Source organism: Gymnoscopelus microlampas, assembly GCF_963454915.1.
Source record: "Gymnoscopelus microlampas genome assembly, chromosome: 20".
NCBI classification, from domain to species: Eukaryota; Metazoa; Chordata; class Actinopteri; order Myctophiformes; family Myctophidae; genus Gymnoscopelus; species Gymnoscopelus microlampas.
The window spans coordinates 24,757,244-24,777,469 of NC_139957.1; the positions used below are offsets into that span (position 1 = coordinate 24,757,244).

The window sequence follows — 20,226 nt, forward strand, 5'->3', positions numbered from 1 at the left end:
CAATATGTTTACATCAATGCCAGTCAAAGGACAGGATAATCTAAAGTGCAAAAGGTTTTTAGATTGTATGGTACAGTAGATGTCCGATCAAGTCACTGTAACTCTCATAATAGACTAAAGTGGTGTGTTGGCAACTCAAACAAAATCCCACTGCATGATGATTAATATATCCTCTATGGATGTGTGCCTGTATAAATATGTGCATGTGTGCATATGTGTATAATCCCCACGTTTAAGTGTGTGCATCAAGTTTGTTTGTGTGCCCACGTGTCAGCATGCGTTTGTGTGATTTCGTGCACATCGCGTACACGTGCGTGTGTGCGTGTGTGTTCTGGCTCACCTTGTTCACTGCTGTTGTCACCGCTCTGTGAAGCATGTCCCCCGCTGGAGGGCCCTGGCGTGCCGGCCGAGTGTGTGGAGGTGGCGTCATCGTGGTCTCTCCAGGAAGCTGGGTTCTGGGGTTTTGAAAAGAGAGAAAGCGAGAGAGGGATCCATCCATCCATCCATCCATCCATCCATCCACATTCCCCATCCAAACCACAAACCAGGAGCGGAGAGAGCAGGAAGGAGGAGGGTTTGGGGGGGGGGGGGGGGGTTCGAGAGAGAAAGAGAGAGAGTAAGACCACATGAGTATGTTGGAAACGTGAGAGTGACATCTGTAAGAGTCTACAGGCACTGTGAGGGTCCTTGGCCATGTTACATTCTGCAAGCAAAGGCAGAGAGCTCCGCTCCACGTTTCCCCTCCAGCGCCACAATCAACAATGCCAGCGTGCAATCAAACGCTGAGGAGAAAGAGCCTTAATGCACTGAAGCAGCTAGCATTAAGTCTAAACACTGTAATCAAACTGTTTCATTAATACATAAGAGCAAAACGCAGCCCTGGCTAATGTGGTGTCTGATTTTGAGCGTTGCAAGGCAGGGCACTCGGGAGGAATTGTCTAAACACATATGGCAGAGACCCGTCGGGTTAGTTTATACCGTAGCCAATTGAGACTTCCGTGTCAAGTGAGAAATATAGAGGTAAAAAGTCTAAACACACCACAACCGCCATTAATCATTACCACTGTCAAAATGAAAATAAGATATGACAGTGATTCTCCCGCTAATCTGCCAGAAATGTGTACACGCCCACACACACACACACACACACACACACACACACACACACACACACACACACACACACACACACACACACACACACACACACACACACACACACACACACACACACACACACACACACACACACACACACACACACACACACACTTACAGTACAGTATGTCATCGTAAAGCATAAGGTAAAAATACACATTGAACTCATGCAATAGCACACACATACACGCGCACGCACACACACACAATTACAGTATGTCATCGTAAAGCATTAGGTAAAAATACACATTGAACTCATGCGCAAAAGCACATGCATGCACGCACGCACATGCACACACCCACGCACACACCCACGCGCACAAACACACACACACACACACACACACACACACACACACACACACACACACACACACACACACACACACACACGTAAGTATACAAAATCTCCAACCGTTAACTTCAAAGAGAAGAATAAAATAGTGTCTTAAGTATGTACTTTTAAGTTGACTTTCCTCATCCCCTCACTCTCCTGCTCTCTCTCTCTCTCTCTCTCTTTCCTGGTCATTCCCAGTGCCCTGCTGGTCGGTGCAACGAAACAGGATTTCTACTGTACAGGAAAGGCTTTATCAGTGGCACACGAAGGCAGGCTAGAGGTGGAATTTCCTCTGCCATTCATGCCAGAGAGACAGACTGACCACGTCATCCATTACACCCCCCCCCCCCCACACACACACGCACGCACGCACGCACGCACGCACGCACGCACGCACGCACGCACGCACGCACGCACGCACACACACACTAAAATCAACCTCTCACACAGTACTGATGCACCCCCAATACTTGACACACATACACATTCACAGCACTCAGCCCTAGCTAGTCTATCCCAATTTAACTTGTCACCTGAGCATGATGACAAAATGTTGGCTAACGTGAGCCCAACGTTGTCTGGGGCCCCGCGAGCAGCGGCCCCCTTGAGCCAAGCCCAAGCCAAACAAACACAGGCCTGCACCAAGGCTTCCCACAAACCTCAGCCCACTTCTCAGTCCCCGCTTTGGCTTTTTTTCTTCTTCTTCTTCTTCTTCTTCTCCCTCAAATGCACACAAACACATACATACAGTATATATATATGAAAGAGTAGGGAAAATGTAGCCTATATGCCGCAGAATATTCCAAGAAGGAGACTTTTTTTTTTTACCATTTTGTCCCAACTTCAGTGCCGTTCCGATGAACTCTTTTCCCTCAGTTCCCGCCAGAGAGGAGCCTGCCTGCCTGCCTGCCTGCCTTCCTGCCTGTGTCGGTGCCCCAGACAGAGTGAGCTGTTATGGACGAGGACAGACAGCATAGAGCCTGGAGAGAAGTGGAGCTTTTGTTGCACGGCAAAGCGAGGCTAGCATAAGACAAGCGGCTGCCTGGCTCCCCTGGGTGCCCCCGGTCCTTGTGTTCTGCTGTTGCTTCTGCTGCAGAGGCGATGGCTGCTGCTGCTATGCCTACAAGCGAGGCCCTTTTATCTGCTAAGTTTTTCGGGGGAAGGAGGGCTGTTTTCTCAAACAGCTCAGAGCTGAAAACAGCAGACAGGAAAACACACAAGGCCCTTCAAGCCCCTCCGCTCCACTCCAGACCCTCTCTGCGTCAGCTGTTCACCGGATGGCAATCAGATAAAGAACTCAGAGAATTACCTCAGAAGAAGGGGTGAGGAGACAGGCCGAACAATAGCGCCCGCATGGGTTTAGCCCTCCAGAGTGAAGAGGGGCAGAAAAGGCATCCTCCTTCAAGTGGGATGGGCAATTTGTGATGTGTTCACCTCCTGGGCCATTGATCAAGGGCACATGGTTACACTTCATGGGTTTGCAGACCTCTGTTCATGGCAAATGTCCATCATTTGGTGTATAGCTTATATTACCATGCCTAGAGACAGTGCAAACGTGAGAAAAGCACATCAACCCTCTCAGAACACATTCTTTATGCCTCAATACTGAATGTCATGAAGCGGTGGAGGGGAGGTTGACAAAGACAGAGAGAATAAGTGAGTGAGAGAGAGGGCAAGAGGGGAGAAAAGGCCAAACTACCAGGGTGTATTATGTATTTAGGCAGAGCTGGGCCCATTGCACTCGAGCTGTTGTTGTTCCAAGGGAAGAAAATGACTGGTTTCTACTTCCTCACAATGAGACACCCACTTCCAGTGAGACAGACCTGAGAGACTGTGCAAGCTCTCTCTTTCTCTCTCTCTCTCTCTCTCTCTTACACACACGCACATACTCACTTGCTAACTAATGCCACAGCATGGCTTTAATGCAACGGCTGAATCGATAGGACTTAATTTAGCTATCATTGCAGAGTAATGTGTCATTTTTAATGGCTCTTGCACTAAATTAAATTCAAAGACACCTCAGCTAATGGTGTTAAAGGGAATTACATTTTGCCATGATTTGCTACTCTATGGGGTTGACTGGAAACTATCATGGATGCATGTAGATACGGCTTATGTTAAGTTTGTCTCTTATATGCTAAACAAAAAGGACTGTAGCCTACTATATACATATGGCCTTTAAAAACACAATGGCTACCTTTAGTAGGTCACATACAGGAGATATTTCATGCCCCTTTTATACAGTTGGCACACCTCTCATCCATAACCATGTGTCCAGACAACAAATATCACAACAATGGCGTTAACTTTCCGCACTCATCAAGGCGACAAAAGCAACAGCCTTTCCTCCCTATGAATAATTTAGTGGACCTCTCCAACCTACAGTATGGAGTGTGCATCATCAGACACCGTACCTCCTAACACACACACACACACACACACACACACGCACACGCACACACACACGCACACGCACACGCACACGCACACGCACACACACACTCACATTTTGTCATAGCCCCCTGGGTCTGTTAAAGTTCAAACAATCTGTGAAAAAAAAACACGGCATCCAAACAGACTTTTTCAACCTACAGAAGAAGAAGCCCTAAAAAAAAGAAAGAGGCTGAGGCAAAAAGAAAAGCCTTTTGCCCATGTGACTATTCCCTGAAGCTGCGCATAATTAGGAGTCAAACATGGTTTTCTCCATGCTCTCCACTAATTGTGGTAAAGAGCACTGTTACCATAAGGAGGATGCAAACACCCATACATTGTCATGCACACACAAACACACACAAATGTGTACACGTGCAAATGTGCCCATACACACACGCGCACGCGCACATCCACGCGAAGGCAGCACAATAGGACTAGATGGAAAATAAGATACAAAGGAAGCGCAGTCTCTAGGGGCAGCCTTTTCTATTTGTTGGGGTTAGCGAGTGGCGGCTGATAATACAAGTTGTAATTAATATAAAAGCAGGAGACAATATGGGGGGGGCTTGTACCGGCAGGCCACAGGAGAGCTGGGGGGGGGCTGCACGTCTCCATCGCTGCTGTCCCCCCTTTCTCATTTACACACACCTGCCTGGCCCAGCACAGCACAGCACAATCTCACCCCTCCTTCACTCCTCTCTCTGCCTACATCCCTAGGAATTTCAAATAAAATTGATTTAGCGGCATCATTGAATTTTCCTCAAATTCCCCTGGAACCTAGAGGGAGGGGAGAGGAAATCTGTCGGTGTACTGGTATAGTGTAAGGCAGGCTGAGAATGACTACCCTGGTGTGTATGTGCATGCATGCGTAGCCCTGCCGCTCCGAGGAGCAGCCGGAGAGATCCTGTGCTGAACATGTCCCAAATTGCTGACACACCAGAAACATACAGGATCATAAATCACAAAGCTAGCTGACATTTCAAGACACATCTTGCCACACGGCATGAGCCGTTAAAAACCTCCTCGCACATTTTTGTTGAGTTGAACACGTAATTATACACAGTCGCTTTAGAAAAGTAAGACGTTTTAAGTGTAGGTGCACATCTATTCAAGGGCTACATGTTTACAACACCCACAATATAAAGAGTCCTTAATTAAGTGGCTAATAATTCACCACAGTGTGTTTTAATAGATGGGAGCATTTGAGTTATTGTGTGAATCATTCAGAACTTTCTCTGGAGCTATCCACTTAAACCCTCTATATTTAGTGAACTAATAATTAGTTGACCATGGGTCGGCTTTGTACTTTTTTTCCTCTGCACCAAATATCTTCACCAAAAATAGCTGCCCTACAAGGTCCCAATGTGTCATAATGGTATTTTTGGTGAATGTAGAGATTGTAAAAACAGCGTGTGTTCTAGTACATATAATTCTACTGGTACTCATTTCTAATATTTCTAATAATATTCAATTAAAGATTTCAGCCTACGTACACTATGAGTGGCTGTGACAGTATGTATTGCCTTCAATTTTAGATCAACATACTTATCTCATTGTCCGTAAATAACCAAACATACAGTTAAGGGGAAGGAGGGTGGGAGACGCAACAAGTGAGCCCAGCCTCTCGCTCTCTCACTCTCTTTCTAGCCGTGGTGGTGATTAGGTATGCCTGCCAACAGGGCCCAGCCTCTGAACACTAATCAAATAGGAAATGTACGGCCAGACATCCCACCATCACAAAACAATTGTCTGGAAAAGACAGACCGCTCCAACTCAACTATACACCATTTGGATGAGGGGGGGGGGGAGAGGCGGTCCAAACATAGCCAGTCAGCGAGGAGAGGGGAGCTAGTTGAATTAGAACACCTCGAAAGCTGAGAAATTCCACGGTTCACCAGCCCCGGTTCGGCCTCAGGCCCGGCTGGCTGTGGGTGAACGCGGGGAGGCAGAGTTGTATTGTGTTGCCGAGCGAGGGCCTATTTGTGCACTCTACACACAGCGCCAAGACAGCATTGCAGAGCTCCCATCTCAAATGATAAACACAGTAAATCATTGTGTGCACAAGATGAGCAATTGCCTTTATTTGACTAAACTTGTGACATCACCACATTTGACCAGTGGCTTATTGTAGCCAGACCCTCTGCTGGAGAATTGAATGTAAACAGAAGTCTGTTTCTTTCTTTTTTTTCACTCCAGCTGTGCAGAGCCAAGATAACCTACACGTAACCTCAACAGGGAACTACTTTGCCATACCTTCCAGTAGAAAACCTCTGCAAAACACAGTGCCACAACCCCAGAGCCCTCAATATTCCTTCAAGGTAAATCTGTGAACTATGCAATGAGAGAGAGAGAGAGAGAGAGAGAGAGAGAGAGAGAGAGAGAGAGAGAGAGAGAGAGAGAGAGAGAGAGAGAGAGAGAGAGAGAGAGAGAGAGAGAGAGAGAGAGAGAGAGAGAGAGAGAGAGAGAGAGAGAGAGAGAGAGAGAGAGAGAGAGAGAGAGAGAGAGAGAGAGAGAGAGAGAGAGAGAGAGAGAGAGAGAGAGAGAGAGCACCTCCTTGGTACAGCTTGACTAAAGATGCAGTACAATAGCACAGGAAGGCACAAAGGCTAATTCATTAGAACACATAATATTCAGCAACTATTAATTCTATTTGCCTCCTTAATTGGATGTAGAGAAGAGAAGATAGACATTTCATTAATTAAAAGCTAAACGAGTACACCATTGATGAACAACACCCTGTAAAATCTGTGGTGTTCATTTAACTCTGAAAATGTAAAAATTGATCCACACACTGTGCCAATCATTTGTGCATATCCGGAAAGCGCCTAATAGTTAATTTTTTATTAGGGTTTTTTCGCTTTAACTGTAGGAGAACGTCATCATATGCTTTTTCTTTGGGGGGGGGGGGGGCTGTGTTGACTTGTGGAGGGCTCCTATGCTCATATTGTGATGGCCAACTGAGCTACACAGTAAAAATCCTCAGTGTTCATTTATCCATTTGTAACTCCAAGCTCCGAGACTTACAAATGGATGTAACCAAATGGACCCATGTGGGTCTATTTGTTTACATTTGTACACTCTCCGAGTTAAATTAACACTGCAGATTTTACTGTGTTGGATCGTCACAGCAAGCCAATAGAGGAAATCAACAGTGTCAGCAAGGCCTCATCCCCTATGACTACTAGTGTGCCATAATCCAAGCATCTCTTAGACAATGCAGCATTCAAGTGTAAATAAAACTCTGCTTATTAGGCTCTGCCATCAGGTATAGAGGAGGGAAAGAGGAGGGGGGAGCTCAATGGGGGCTGCTGCCTCCTTCACTGTGAAGAGCCTCATCATCTCCAGCAAGACCAACTTTCACCAAATGAGATGTAGCCCAGGGCTATATATTAAAAATGCATATCAAAGCAAAGAAAAATGGACGTGAGAGAGTCTAACTAAATAAATTAGCATATCTAACTATCATATTGCCTTCCTCCCTTCAAGGAGGAGAGAGGACAGAAATGAATAATGAAACACAGCCAAAATAAATAATCAAATAAATAAATGGCATACAAGTCAGGCTGAGATTGCTTTCCATCCTAGTGCATAGCTTTGCAGTCGTTCGCAGTTTTTATGCATTGTTTCCATATTCGAAACACATTTTGGGCACACAGAGCTCAACCCATTTCAATTACATATGGAAATTACAGCTGAGGGAGTTAACTATTTACTACAGGCCTTGATTACACTGTACATGGAAACCTGAACACAGTCCCTGTGCAAGCGTGCCACTGCACGAAGCACATTATTTTCACTTCAGTAGTTTCAGTTTCTGAGAGTAATATTACCATTCCTGAAGCATTATTAACTTCTATGAGCACTATCACACACACACGCACAATGTGCAACAATAAGGCATTATATTCCTTGTTATTTATACAATAACACTGTAACATAGCCCAGTTGGTTTAAGTCAGAGTGCATTTCATTTCATTATTTGAATGTTGATAATTGGACTGCACAGCCATCAAATTCACTTATTGGTTCAGATTTCACTCTGGTAAACAAGGCACACACAAAAATCGCACAACCACCTTCTTGCTTTGTCACAGCACAACAGCAAGGTGGAGTATAATATCCATTACTGCCACAAAAAAACAAAAACAAATAAACCCTCCAAAACATATACATTCCTGACCAAGTGGTCAGTCCCAAGCACCCCAGAATAAATGACTTGTCATGTACCTCCAGGTTTGTTTATTGCTGCTCCTGATTTTCTTTATTGGCGTGTCTAATTTTCTAATTATCAAAATATTTCTCACAAGTGACCGGGTAACACAGCTCAGGTCTGGGCACAACAAGGCACCATTGGAAATTGGCTTGAGTATCAGCCATCTGCCATGAAACTAAACAGGCTAGTTTATCTAATCTCTACAATATAAACAACAGCATGCCTCATTTCTACACTTGTGCTGAGGCTCCACAATATTGCCATTTTGACGGTTTCTCATCCCCCCACACTGGCATCTTACTTCTAATTGTGTTTTAATTCACCTTGCATGTGCACTGAACAGTCCTGTATAAACGCGGCGGGCTTTCAAAGGGAATCCGCCGCTATTAGGCCTATATGACCAGACCTGATGCAGTGACTTTGCATAATAACACTTAAATCTGCTTTAATTCATAATAGGCTTCATGGACTCGTGCTGCTGAGATATTAACTATAGTCACTTTGTCGCGATAGTAGCTCTCTTGTTCCACCAAAACATTTAATAGCGTTATTATCACCAGGATGCAACAACGTAATAACTCGCAGATATCAGCTCAATATTTCACTGTCAGTCCGTCCCATATTATTGACCGAAGAAGAGGCTACGTTTATTACACCGAAAAATGCACGTTTTAAACCAGGGAATCGATCCTCAAATTTAAAGGCACTGTACTTCAGGTGCATATAATTGAATTCAGCGTTATGGAGCCTCTGGCCATAAAACGGGCGCAGAGGAGGGAAAGAAAGCCACTGCAGCGCAAACCACTCAGCAATCAATACGAAACAATTAAACACATTAACATCAACAGCGATGGAAGGCCTTCCAAGACGAGCCATCATATGCCTCGTGAACTTGACGTTGATAATAAACCTTTGGTCTTAAGATCTATTTGAGTAGGCCAGTGTTTCTCAGCCTTTTCAGGCCGTGACCCCCCCCCCCCCCCCCCCCTGATAATAATCATATTTTGAACTGGGGACCCCCCACCCTGACGAGCACTTGGACGAGCACTTGGAATTGTAGGATTTGAGGCATTCAATTTTTTTCGACTTGGTTCCACAGATAAATATTGTGAAAATAGCAGATCTACAGGCTCACAATGAGCTTGTAGATCGGCTATTCTTTTTATTTTTTTGCCTCTTTCTCATATCATTTGACAATTTGGCCAATGTCTGACCAGTTTGTATAGTTTTTGAGTAGGCTACTTCTGATGCAGTAATGGTCTGATTTCTTTTCTTTCTTTTTTTAAGGTATTAAAATGGTCTTAAGTATCACTTCACTGTCATCTGGGGACCCCCCAAAGAAAAAATCAATCATGTGGGGACCCCCCTGGGGGTCCCGACCCACAGGTTGAGAACCACTTGAATAGGCCACCACTTTCTCCACCTCTGCAGCAAAATCCACAGCTTTATACGCACACACAGGCCATAATATATCCAGCTCTCACACACCAAAATAAAGCCCCTTTCTGTTTTAATATTGGCCTACAGCTAAAGCTCGCTGCTGATACCCTGCTTTAGCGTTAAACCTGCGTAACAGATAATTGCTTCGCGTTTTCAGTCAATGTGCAACACTCTATGCACAGGGGGGCGATTTACGCACGCACGCACGCACGCACGCACGCACGCACGCACGCACGCACGCACGCACGCACGCACGCACACACACACACACACACACACACACACACACACACACACACACACACACACACATTATGTACACATGAATGCCCCCAATCAAAAGGCTAAAACAATAACTCATTCCATTGTATCACATCTAGCTTTTGACCTTAAAACATCGATCGACAAAATTCTCCTCTCGGAACAGAGAGCTGCACTGTTTGCTTGTGGCACAACAGGGTCACATATACTGAACGAAGGCTAAGTAAAAGTTGACATAATTTAACACAAAGCACAAGTAATGCAGACTGTCCTCACAAAAAAAACACAAAGCTCCTTTTTTCTCCACTTTTTTCCTTTTTTCAAGGAGAGACAAAAATGGCCACTCACACGCTGTATAATTGGCCCATATCGACAACACCAAACGTGCACATGTGCGCCGCACAGAACCGACGCACGTCGCAGGCAGACAACTTCGTGCAGCAAGAGCAGATATTAAGAACATAACATGAAGCAACTTCACTTACGTGATCTGCTAGATTAGTCGAAGATCCCGACAGCTCTTCGTGATCTGATTTGGAGCTGCCATCCCGTTCGTCAATAACTAGATCTATTGGCATTTTTCCTTTCAAACAACTGATGTACCGGTGGCAAAAATTGTCGCAGAGCTCGTGCACCTATAGAACAAGGACAACATATTTTTTTTCAGGATGTGGAAACGGTGCAGTCAGTCCAAGAATAACTCCAATTAAGGAGCATTATCGGCCAAGGCAAGGAAACAATAGTGAAATTGTTTCAGTGCTTATTATTCTCCAGAGACTGGAGCAACAAGTTGAACGACAGAAAATAAACAGCATGCCATAAGCTGCAGAGATAATGAGCAGTTGAAACTAAATCTCTAGATCAATAAGGATGTGTAACACGTGCAAAGAGGTTTCTATATGTTTTATCAATTTAAGTCACTGCAGCTGCATTAATTGTTGGTTAAAGTAACTTGTTTCATTATTGTGATCAACCTAAGACTTTCTCACAATATAATCGTGTTGACACTTACATTTTTTTTTTGGCTATGACTATGAATGCACAACACTGAATATTCAAATGTATTCAATTATATCAACAACATTTAATTGAATGTTTGTATTTGTGCAGCTGTCATCATGCATTGGATAGGTCAAACAATCCATCGCCAAAACCAAGGATTATATCATTCAGCCTACCTTTTCTAATTCCAAAAGGTGAAACCGTAATACTTGTATGGCTTGTATCATCTGAAAGGGTGAACAAAAATGGAGCATGTTTTACATCAGTAAATAAAGGCTAAAAGCATATTACAATATATATATATATATATATATATATATATATATATATATATATATATATATATATATATATATATATAATATATATTATTATTATTATTTTTTACACTATTATGTCCACATAGCCTATAACAGGATGGCCTATATACAATTCACTTTATTTTACTGGTTAAGTAAAAGCAAGGAGGTAGAACAAAATATATTTCCCAATGTATTCATAATATTTGGTTGTATGGTATTGCAAGAAATAAACTAATGTAACCTATACAAAAATGTGCTTTCCACTCTTGACTTTGATACGACACTATACATTAAGGTCTGCATGGTCACTTGTGGGATATAGGCTAAACCCATGTACATGAAGCTCTGACAGCGGCCAGTGTGGCCGCAGCCTCTAATGAGTGACCAGCGCACCGGCTGCCCGCCGAGCGTTTAGCCCTTATCAGGAGCTTCTCTCTCGGCCTCCTGTTGGCAGCACAATACGGTACCACTCGAGACCCCTCAAAGCTTACCCTTGTTCACTTCAAAAGCAATGTAACATGTGTGCTGAAGTTTGCATCAAATGCTCACTTATTTACTATATAATGTAGGCTATGCAATGGAAATATACCAAACAGAGTAGCCTATAAAGTTGACAACCAATCCTACACGTAAATTAAGCTCAAACAGTGCACTTACCAAATTATCCAACTCTGGATTTGATGAAAATAAAGGTTTTTCTGCTCTGACCTAAAATAACACACCAAATATAATTATTAGTTTGGCATGAAGTGGTGCAAATACGTTCTTATTATTTTATCCAAGTACGGCAAACTGATAAATTACACAACCTGTCTGAATTGTATACATTTGTCACAACGACAACCAATTGACAATAGAAAACATGCTATAATTTCTAACACAAAAAAGAAAAGTTGCCTAGACAATTCTTTTCAAATAGCCTATAACCTACATTTCGGTTGAAAGTTATGACTATGTGTCACATGAGAGTGTACAAATGGAACCATTTGGTTCCATTTGTACACTCTCATATGTATCATGACGCAACCACACAGAACAAAATATGATCTAAATTGTCAAATATTATTTCAAGTTTTTGTCTTTATTTACTTTCTACTGTTGTCAATTGTGTTGATTGTGTCAGAAAATTGCAGACCTCTTTGTTATATTGGTCTTGTCTACATGCTGCCATTATCTGCTCAAAAGGATTTGTAAAAAAAACTATATATATATATTATTTCAAGTGACCTGTTTGGCAAAGACCGCGATGTCCTCGTTGAAGGAGTCTGAGGAGCAGACATCACCGCCTGCTACTCCGGGCTCTCTCGGCGTGCACGTCGCCAGCTCGCACTTCTCAAAGACCAGGGCAAGCAGGGGAAATAAAGGGTGACTGCAAGGAGAGGAGACAGTCTGTTTCTAGCCGCTGCACAGCACCGCCATACCGGTGCAACAATGCCTGATATAACTATATTATGTAACGCAAAAAAAAACAAAAAAACAGGAGAAAATAACACTATTACAAACGTTCTTCATTTGTAATAGTGTTAGTTTCTACTGCTAGTATAACCAAACTCTGTATGAATACATTTATTCATGTAGAGTTTGGTTATAGTTTGCCGTAAGTAACACTCAAGATAAAATAGGCCTAAATACTTTTGAAATGACGCTGTATATAATAATCCGAGTATGGCTTTTTCTAATGCATATAGCCTACCGAAACACTGCGAGTTAACCTGGCAATTTATCCCTTATTATCAAGCTGTATACTCAATGCATTGTAACGCACTGTCTGTGTGATGTGTTTTATGTCTAAAAACATCTTAAAGGTTTGTGCAATCAGCAACATTTTTTTAAATACCCTATACAGGCGATAACACTTTTTAGTCTTCCAAGGTAGTAGCCTAATATTTAGGCAAAACCAAACTTCCCACAGTCTTACTACAATTTTAAAATTATTATTTTTTCATATTATAACCTACATATGTTGCTGGTAACTTTATTGTTAATTTAACAGACTGAGTTTGCATATTGTTTTATTTGTAGTTTCAAGCTATAGGTTTGGAGATGTTCGCTTCAGCGCATAAAAGTATACCTCCAGCACACTACACTGACCTAAAATTAGGCGTATAAATTTTAATTAGGCGTCCAGAAAGTTTACGCTAAAGTTCAAGTTGAGGGAAGAAAAGAAAATTAAACAATTACAATCCTCTCTTCAAAACTTTAAAATAGACTAAATGGGTAACGGGGTGTGCTTATTGCCAACTTACCCATAAATTTGATCTTTATCCCTCTTTAAAACATCGTTCACAGCGGAGCCCATGCTGCCGGGCATAACGTTAGGGTGGGGGGCATGTGCCCCATAATGCTGGCTGGCGTGGATCGGTGGTCCATGGTTCAAGTGATGGACTTGGGGAAGCGGCCGTGGACCATGCGGGTCCCCGTACATAGATGCCGGGACTCCCACTCCGTCCATCCCACCGTAATGGGCCAGTTCATCGTACTGCAATAAAAATCAGAAAGAAAGTCAACGGGTGCCCGTATTGTATAGTTGCTTTTTTGTTCATAAATGTGGCCAATGAGCACAAAATAACATGCTATTTAAAATATAACACGCAAAATAGTAAGTTATAACTAGTCTACTGAAAGAGACTAAAAGTGTAGGCTTCTTTCTTCTGATAGCCATACTCGTAGACTACTACACAGGCAGAAAGCATTACATCGTGCCAAACTATACTATTCAGATACAATGATAAGGTTTGTTATTACCAAAAACATTCCAAACTTCGGTATCCCCGCAGGAGAGTTAGGCTACTTTGGTAAAACACCGAATTAGTTTGGAGTCCAGTGTAAAAGTGCTCCACGAGTGTAGCGGAGGCTGTCGGTTAAGCAGAGGCTGTCACTTTGCCTGAAGAGTATAGGCTACTGAGAAAATGTCAAATATACCGGCTTAGATATGAATACTTTGTAAATTAGCCGCGACTGACAAGAGGGTAGCGACATAGAGGCCATGCTATAGTGGATTTGTATTGGTAAGTGTTGGAGATTTAAAACCTACCCTTTGCGCCATCAGGCTGCGCTCCAATAAACTCCTGAATGTGTCGTATATTTAATATCCCAGTCCGTATAGAAAGTGATTTAGTGGTAAAGATTCCCTTTTCAACCAACTTTTGCGAATTCTCCTATTCGCCAATGTGGTTCAGTTGAAGCGGTAGCATCAGGAGAGTTTTGCAATTTTTCTTGTTTTCCTCTTTCCTCCAAAAAGAAAAAAAAAATGCGCCAAACTGAAGGTTACAATCGGCCCATCAACAACCTGCATGTAACTAAACTGTCGTGTCTCATGGCTTTTTGCCACTCCAGCTGTCAATCAAAGCCAGAGGTTGTCAAGGTAATGAATGAATGATGGTCGGCGATGATGTTCAAGTCGAGAGGATGAATCTTTTTTAGCCCCGTTTTCATCCCGCACAAGTCCGCCGCGTCTCCTCCTTTATGCCTCCGGATCGCTATCTTGTTTTATTATTACTGTAAAAAAAAAAAAAAAAAAGAAAGGAAAAAGCAGTAAGAAATTAAGAGATTGCAATTGAGATCTTTTTGCTTTTCCCCCCCGTAAGGTATTTGGTCTAGATCTCGCGGTTCTGAGATGAGTGAGTGTCAGCGAGTGTTGGCAGGTTGGCTGCTAGCTTGCTTATAGAACGGAGTCAGCGAGCAGAGCGCTGATCGGTGGGCGAATGAAATGACGGATCCCGGAAGTAGCGGTGTGGCCATAGCCAGTCCTACAGCAGCATAGCAGCTCCACAGAGAGAGAGAGAGAGGAGAGGAGAGACCAAAACCTTGTGATATGCAGAGTATGTTTCTCAAACATTTTCATGGCAAGTCAAGGAAAGGACCCCCGAATTAATATGTATTTGTCTGCTGCGGACCCCCCCATCTGAAAATATTTTAATGCCAGGGGGGGACCCCCAACCATACAAGATTTGTGTTATTAAAATGTTTAAAAAATATTCCACATTTTTCAAATTTTCTTCAATAGATTGTTGTTGTTGTTGTTGTTGTTGTTGAAACTAGCAGATCTACAAGCTCACAAGGAGGGAGTAAGCTTGTAGATCGGCTATTTTCAAATAGCCAATGTATATGTTTAAAAGGGCGAAGGACTCGCTTCTTTTGGGCTTGTTTTCATAGACCTGGTTGCTTGTTTCTCTCACGAAACCTGATCAGACTCAAATAAAGCGAATTAAAGCGGGACTATAACTTACTTGACTTGATATAGAATATGATTCAGAATTACGCACATGACGCGTCCGAACTTTTACGCACGGTAAAGAAGTGTAACATCAACAAAAGATTAACATCAATAAATATTTAAACGTTGATCCATGCTTATTATACATGACAGCCAAACAAAAGCTTATAAGGCATGAACATTGTCAATTCAAATACCAGGATATCTCTGATGCATTTCGAGTTTAATTTATGAGCATGACGCTTACTTGTTATCTTTGTTGTGGTTATAGCCGGTGTGTGCCTATGTAATATCTCAGTAATACCTTCTAATCTCACAGCTAATTATTCTCGGGGTCTGTTTAGCAAATTAAACGATACGGAGCACCCCTCCTAAGCACAGAATGAACTTTTCCATGAAGAAAAAAAGCTTTTGTGGAGAAAGTAATTTTGTATGTTTCTTTCGTCCAATCCCCTCTCTTGATAGAAATCCGTGCCTTTACCTCAGAGTAGTCAATTATCAAAGCTCCACAAGATCATCAATCATGTGAGGAGATTGAAGTTTAGAGGAGGAGCAACGCTCCGGCCATCGATTGCTGGTGAAGCCCTTTTCACTGAGCCTGGGCTCTTTTACGCACAAAACAGAAGCAAAGGCCATCTATCCCCTTTAATATTTAGCTCCATCAATGCTAATATACAGAGTTGCGCAGATGGCATCATCGGTGTGTATTGATAGGTTTTCACATAAAGGCTCCATTTATGGCTCAGCGACATTTGTGATTGTGGAAATTAACCATTCACAGGTTAGGTCTAGGAGGTAGAAAACATGCTCAGAGAGAGAGAGAGAGAGAGGGAGAGAGAGAGGGAGAGAGAGAGGTTGCGGCTACCGTTGGAGGGTCAATAAACTCCCCAACAAACAAATAAGCCATATGGTTGCACGGGTTGACAACAGAAATAGCAATTAAAACAATTTAATAAATGAAACCGTGACAACAATTATGTTTGTTGGCATAAGGGGGTGGGAAGCCCGGCAAGAAAAAGCAGGACTGCAGGGTTGACAAACGGCTGTGTGGACATTTCAGCGAGCAATAGCCCGAGAAGGAACTGAACTCCACAGCAGAGCGCAGAGTCTCCAAGTCTCTGCCTCTGACCGACTCTGTAAACACAACCAGTCCGCCGGCGGCAGCTATTGAAGACTGCTATTTTCATAAGCTAAATACTATCGTTCACCTTGATTTGTGCACAATCGCTTGACTTTTTTTTTTCCTTCTGCTGGACAACTGCGGTGAGTAGCCTAAACATTGCTGTGTACTCTTTGTTATGAATAATTGTACTGTGAATGCGTGTCCTTTAACGGTGCTGTTATGGAAAGTGATTATGTCAAGCTGTTAAAAAAAAGGCAAACTTTTTGTTGTTATTGTTCATGTTAAAGAATGTCGATTTATTTTTTAAACCGTTTGAGCTCAATTTAAATATAGACTATTCTTTGGCGTTGAGATTTTAAAGTTGTTAAGCATTTATTTGGAAAATCTGGAATTTGCCCCTAAGGGGAGTGATGTAAACATCCAAAGAGCCTGTGAAAATACAAGATGGGGCTAATTATGCTTATCCAGTGCTTGCTCCTCAGAAACGCAATGCTACAAAACCCCATCATGGTTTAATAATTGCTTAATAGTTTTTGAATGCTGGCTTTTTGATACATTTTGGTGGCTTATGAGCGCATAATGAAATCAAATGCAATGAAATATATATATTTGAGAAATAGAACTGAACTGACCCTAATAATAGAATAATAAATAATAATAAGTACATGAGTAAAAAAAAAAAAAAAAAAAAAAAAACAGCAAAACATCAATTCAAACTTTTCCTGCTGTTGGAAGCTAAACATATTAGGAGACATTGCAGAGCCCCATATCATAAGCCAAGTGCCCATTTTGTGTTGCATTATATTTCCAATAAGTGGTCTAGCTTTCTCATCGTGGGCCTTTTCACTGAGGCAGGGGTCTCTCGTGCATAACATAGACTATGAAAAAAATCAGTGTAAACTTCGTGCGTAACTCCGTCAACGTGCGGCTCACTCGCCTCTGCGGAGGATGGCATTAACAGGCGGTAAAATTTCATCTGGTGGTGTCAAATTGAGGTCAGTTTAGGGTTAAAGCTCTCGGTGTCCGTGTGGGACATGGCCAGCTGCGTTTGGATTCATTAGGGGGCAGAGGATCCATTTCAAGGAAAACACTACGAGGACAATCACGAAAGCTAAAGATCCACACCGCGTGTCACATCCCCGAAAGGTGCACCTAGAGTCCACTGTAACAAGAAAACTTCGTTTCCAAGAGTCCCTCTGTGTTTACACACTTGCGGGGGACTTAGCTCTTCTCCTCCCCCGTTGCCCCGGGCTTCGCTGTTCACCACACAAGCCTGTTGCTAAATATGGAGAAATGCATTGTTGATTTAATTCCTTCAAAAAGATCACTGATATGAAACGAGGCTTAAATCCTCTTAGTGACCTTAAACACTCCTGGAGAAACAATCGGCGCTCAACCGGCAGGAACAAATAAATCGTCCTAATCTCGTTTGTAACTTTGTTCTTTGCTGGCCCTCTTCAGTATTTGAGATTATGTAAATTAGCAAAGCTAATGTATAGAGAGGCTCAGATAAGACTGGATCATAGACTGTTGGAGGGACTTGAGAAACCAACATAACCTGCCCATTTATTTCTAGTGTAACTTCAATATAGGCTAAAGATTGTTCTCGTGTGTCGGATTTGTTAACTTAAAGATATGAATGCTGCATTCTGGAAAACAAATCCATATATTTGTATTGGCAATGATTGCCAGCCGTGTATGCTATTGGCCCTATTAATCTTTACTGATTAAAACACGACTTGTTTGACCTCAAATTGTTTACATATTTCGGATGATTTTATTTCTGTTTTTGTTTATGACTATACTCTGCTTCTCAGTGTTTTCTTCCTGCGGAAGGCATTACCTCAGCCGTCTGAACTCTTTTTGACCCCAACCAGAAATGTGACTAGGGTCTCAGAAAGTGGAGTGAGGAACTCAAATACTTGTAAAAGTTTCGCGACTAACTGTAAATTCTTCAGCTCCAAAGCCTTATTTTCCCCTCCACCGATCCTCAGAGTCTGGTGTCAGAGGGTTAGTAAGGGGGGAGGGAGGAAGAGAGGGGCGATACAAAAGGTAACTGTGGCTTTCTCTTCTGTGCGATCAGTCTAAAAGACCCACCATGCTTAATCCGTAAAATATGCAGCCCTCTAGCGACACCTGGCGGATTTAGCGGGACGCCAAATGCCGAAGCCAACCTTTGCAACAAATCAGTAGGCCCACCAAATAAATCCAAGTGTTCCTGTCTTTGCACATTTAAAGGCCTATGCTTATAGAACTAGCAATTAAAATAGAAAATCTAACGATTAACATGAACATTTGCCTGTAATTTTTACTCATATAATTAATTTCACAATCTGAGTGCCAGTTTATGTTTTTTGTTCAAATAAATGTAATATTTTGGCCTTTTATATTTATTTCGTTTGCCAATTTATTTTTATGTAAACACAAGACTACATTTGTATTTATTGAATGCGCAGAAATACACAGTGTCCCACAAATGACATATGTAACCATAATTATTTGGTGGTTTGATCGATCCCTCTATATACAAAAACTGTCCCTACATGAGGTGATTATATAAAAGACGGCAGAATTAATTAATGCTGAAATTAGGCCTTTCGTGCAATTATTTGTCAAGGCAAAGCAGTGTTGGTCAAAATGCATTTAAAATGCATTCACGGCCATTCACTCTGATATGCAAGCTCTGAAAAATATTTATATTATTTTTCTGCTATTATAATTAGGAATGGTTGCTTACTAGCCATCAATCATATTAATGGAAATGTTACATGATACACAGTAAATTGGGAAATAACGAAAAATATAAACAGCCTAACTTTAACCACAGCATAAACGATATAAAAAATGAATAGTTCATTATTTTTCGCCATTAAAATGTCTGAAGAGTTTTGTTTTAATAAACAATCCAATTTTACAGCGCTTTAGCCATACATTAATACTTGAGCTATTCTGTCAAAACGCATTCATGCTTCACAGATCTTTCGCTGTTCTCTACGCTCAATAAAAGCAACTTTCAATTTAAATATAGGCTACTGCCTACTGTTGTGACGTCTTCCAAACGAATTTCAAATATCTTTTTAATGTGAATGAACATGAAGATTTGTTCGCCAAAATAGCTTAGTCGACTAAAGCCTCCCCCTCCCTTTACTTTCCACTGCCGAGAGCATGGGTGACCACCTCTCCTTGGCTGTGACACAGTTCCAGCAGATTAGACACCGCGGGCTGAAGGCGACGGTCGTCGACGCCTATGGAGGCTACTCACCAAATGCTGCTTTAATGAGCTTGCATTGGCTGTTTGTCCCAGAAAACCCGGTGTGCAAGTTTTAGCAGACTGTACAGTTATAATCCTCGTGTTGGGCACCCTAACACAGTGGTTCTCGACCGGTGGTCCGGGGACCTCAAAGTGGTCCTTGAGGGGGATCCAGGTGGTCCCCAGCTAAATGATGGGAGAGTTGGTAGCCAAATGGACCCTTATAGATCTTTAACTTTTGAGTGTAAAATGAAATCAAATGGAAACTTACGGGTCCATTTGGTTTCATTTTCAATAATTGTTATTTTGATCAACGTTTGCCTGTCATCTCTCCTATATGGTACCACATCAATACAGCATGGAATTGTGGACAAATTCTCATCCAAAGATAACAAAATATTCGAAGTCTTGGGTATGAGAGGCTAAATCTCATCAAATGGTGGTCCGTGGCTCAAATGCCTGCAATAAATAATGGACCTTGATATGAAAAG

General features: G+C 42.2%; 1 protein-coding gene across 3 annotated transcripts in view; it reads right to left on the minus strand.

Annotated features, from left to right (window-relative positions):
* Window positions 1-14,803, minus strand: part of meis2a (Meis homeobox 2a) — a 65,570-nt gene extending 50,767 nt beyond the window's left edge. For 2 of the 3 annotated variants that reach the window (XM_084044334.1, XM_084044333.1), the window contains exons 1-7: window positions 14,181-14,803; window positions 13,393-13,625; window positions 12,374-12,515; window positions 11,804-11,854; window positions 11,021-11,071; window positions 10,328-10,477; window positions 341-455 (exon numbers count right to left, since the gene is read on the minus strand). In XM_084044334.1, coding sequence (XP_083900460.1) covers window positions 341-455; window positions 10,328-10,477; window positions 11,021-11,071; window positions 11,804-11,854; window positions 12,374-12,515; window positions 13,393-13,625; window positions 14,181-14,192 — 754 coding nt within the window. In that variant the 5' untranslated portion in view covers window positions 14,193-14,803. The remainder of the gene's footprint in view (window positions 1-340; window positions 456-10,327; window positions 10,478-11,020; window positions 11,072-11,803; window positions 11,855-12,373; window positions 12,516-13,392; window positions 13,626-14,180) is intronic. The other variant, XM_084044335.1, reaches the window with a different exon arrangement.
* Window positions 14,804-20,226: the final 5,423 nt, after the last annotated feature.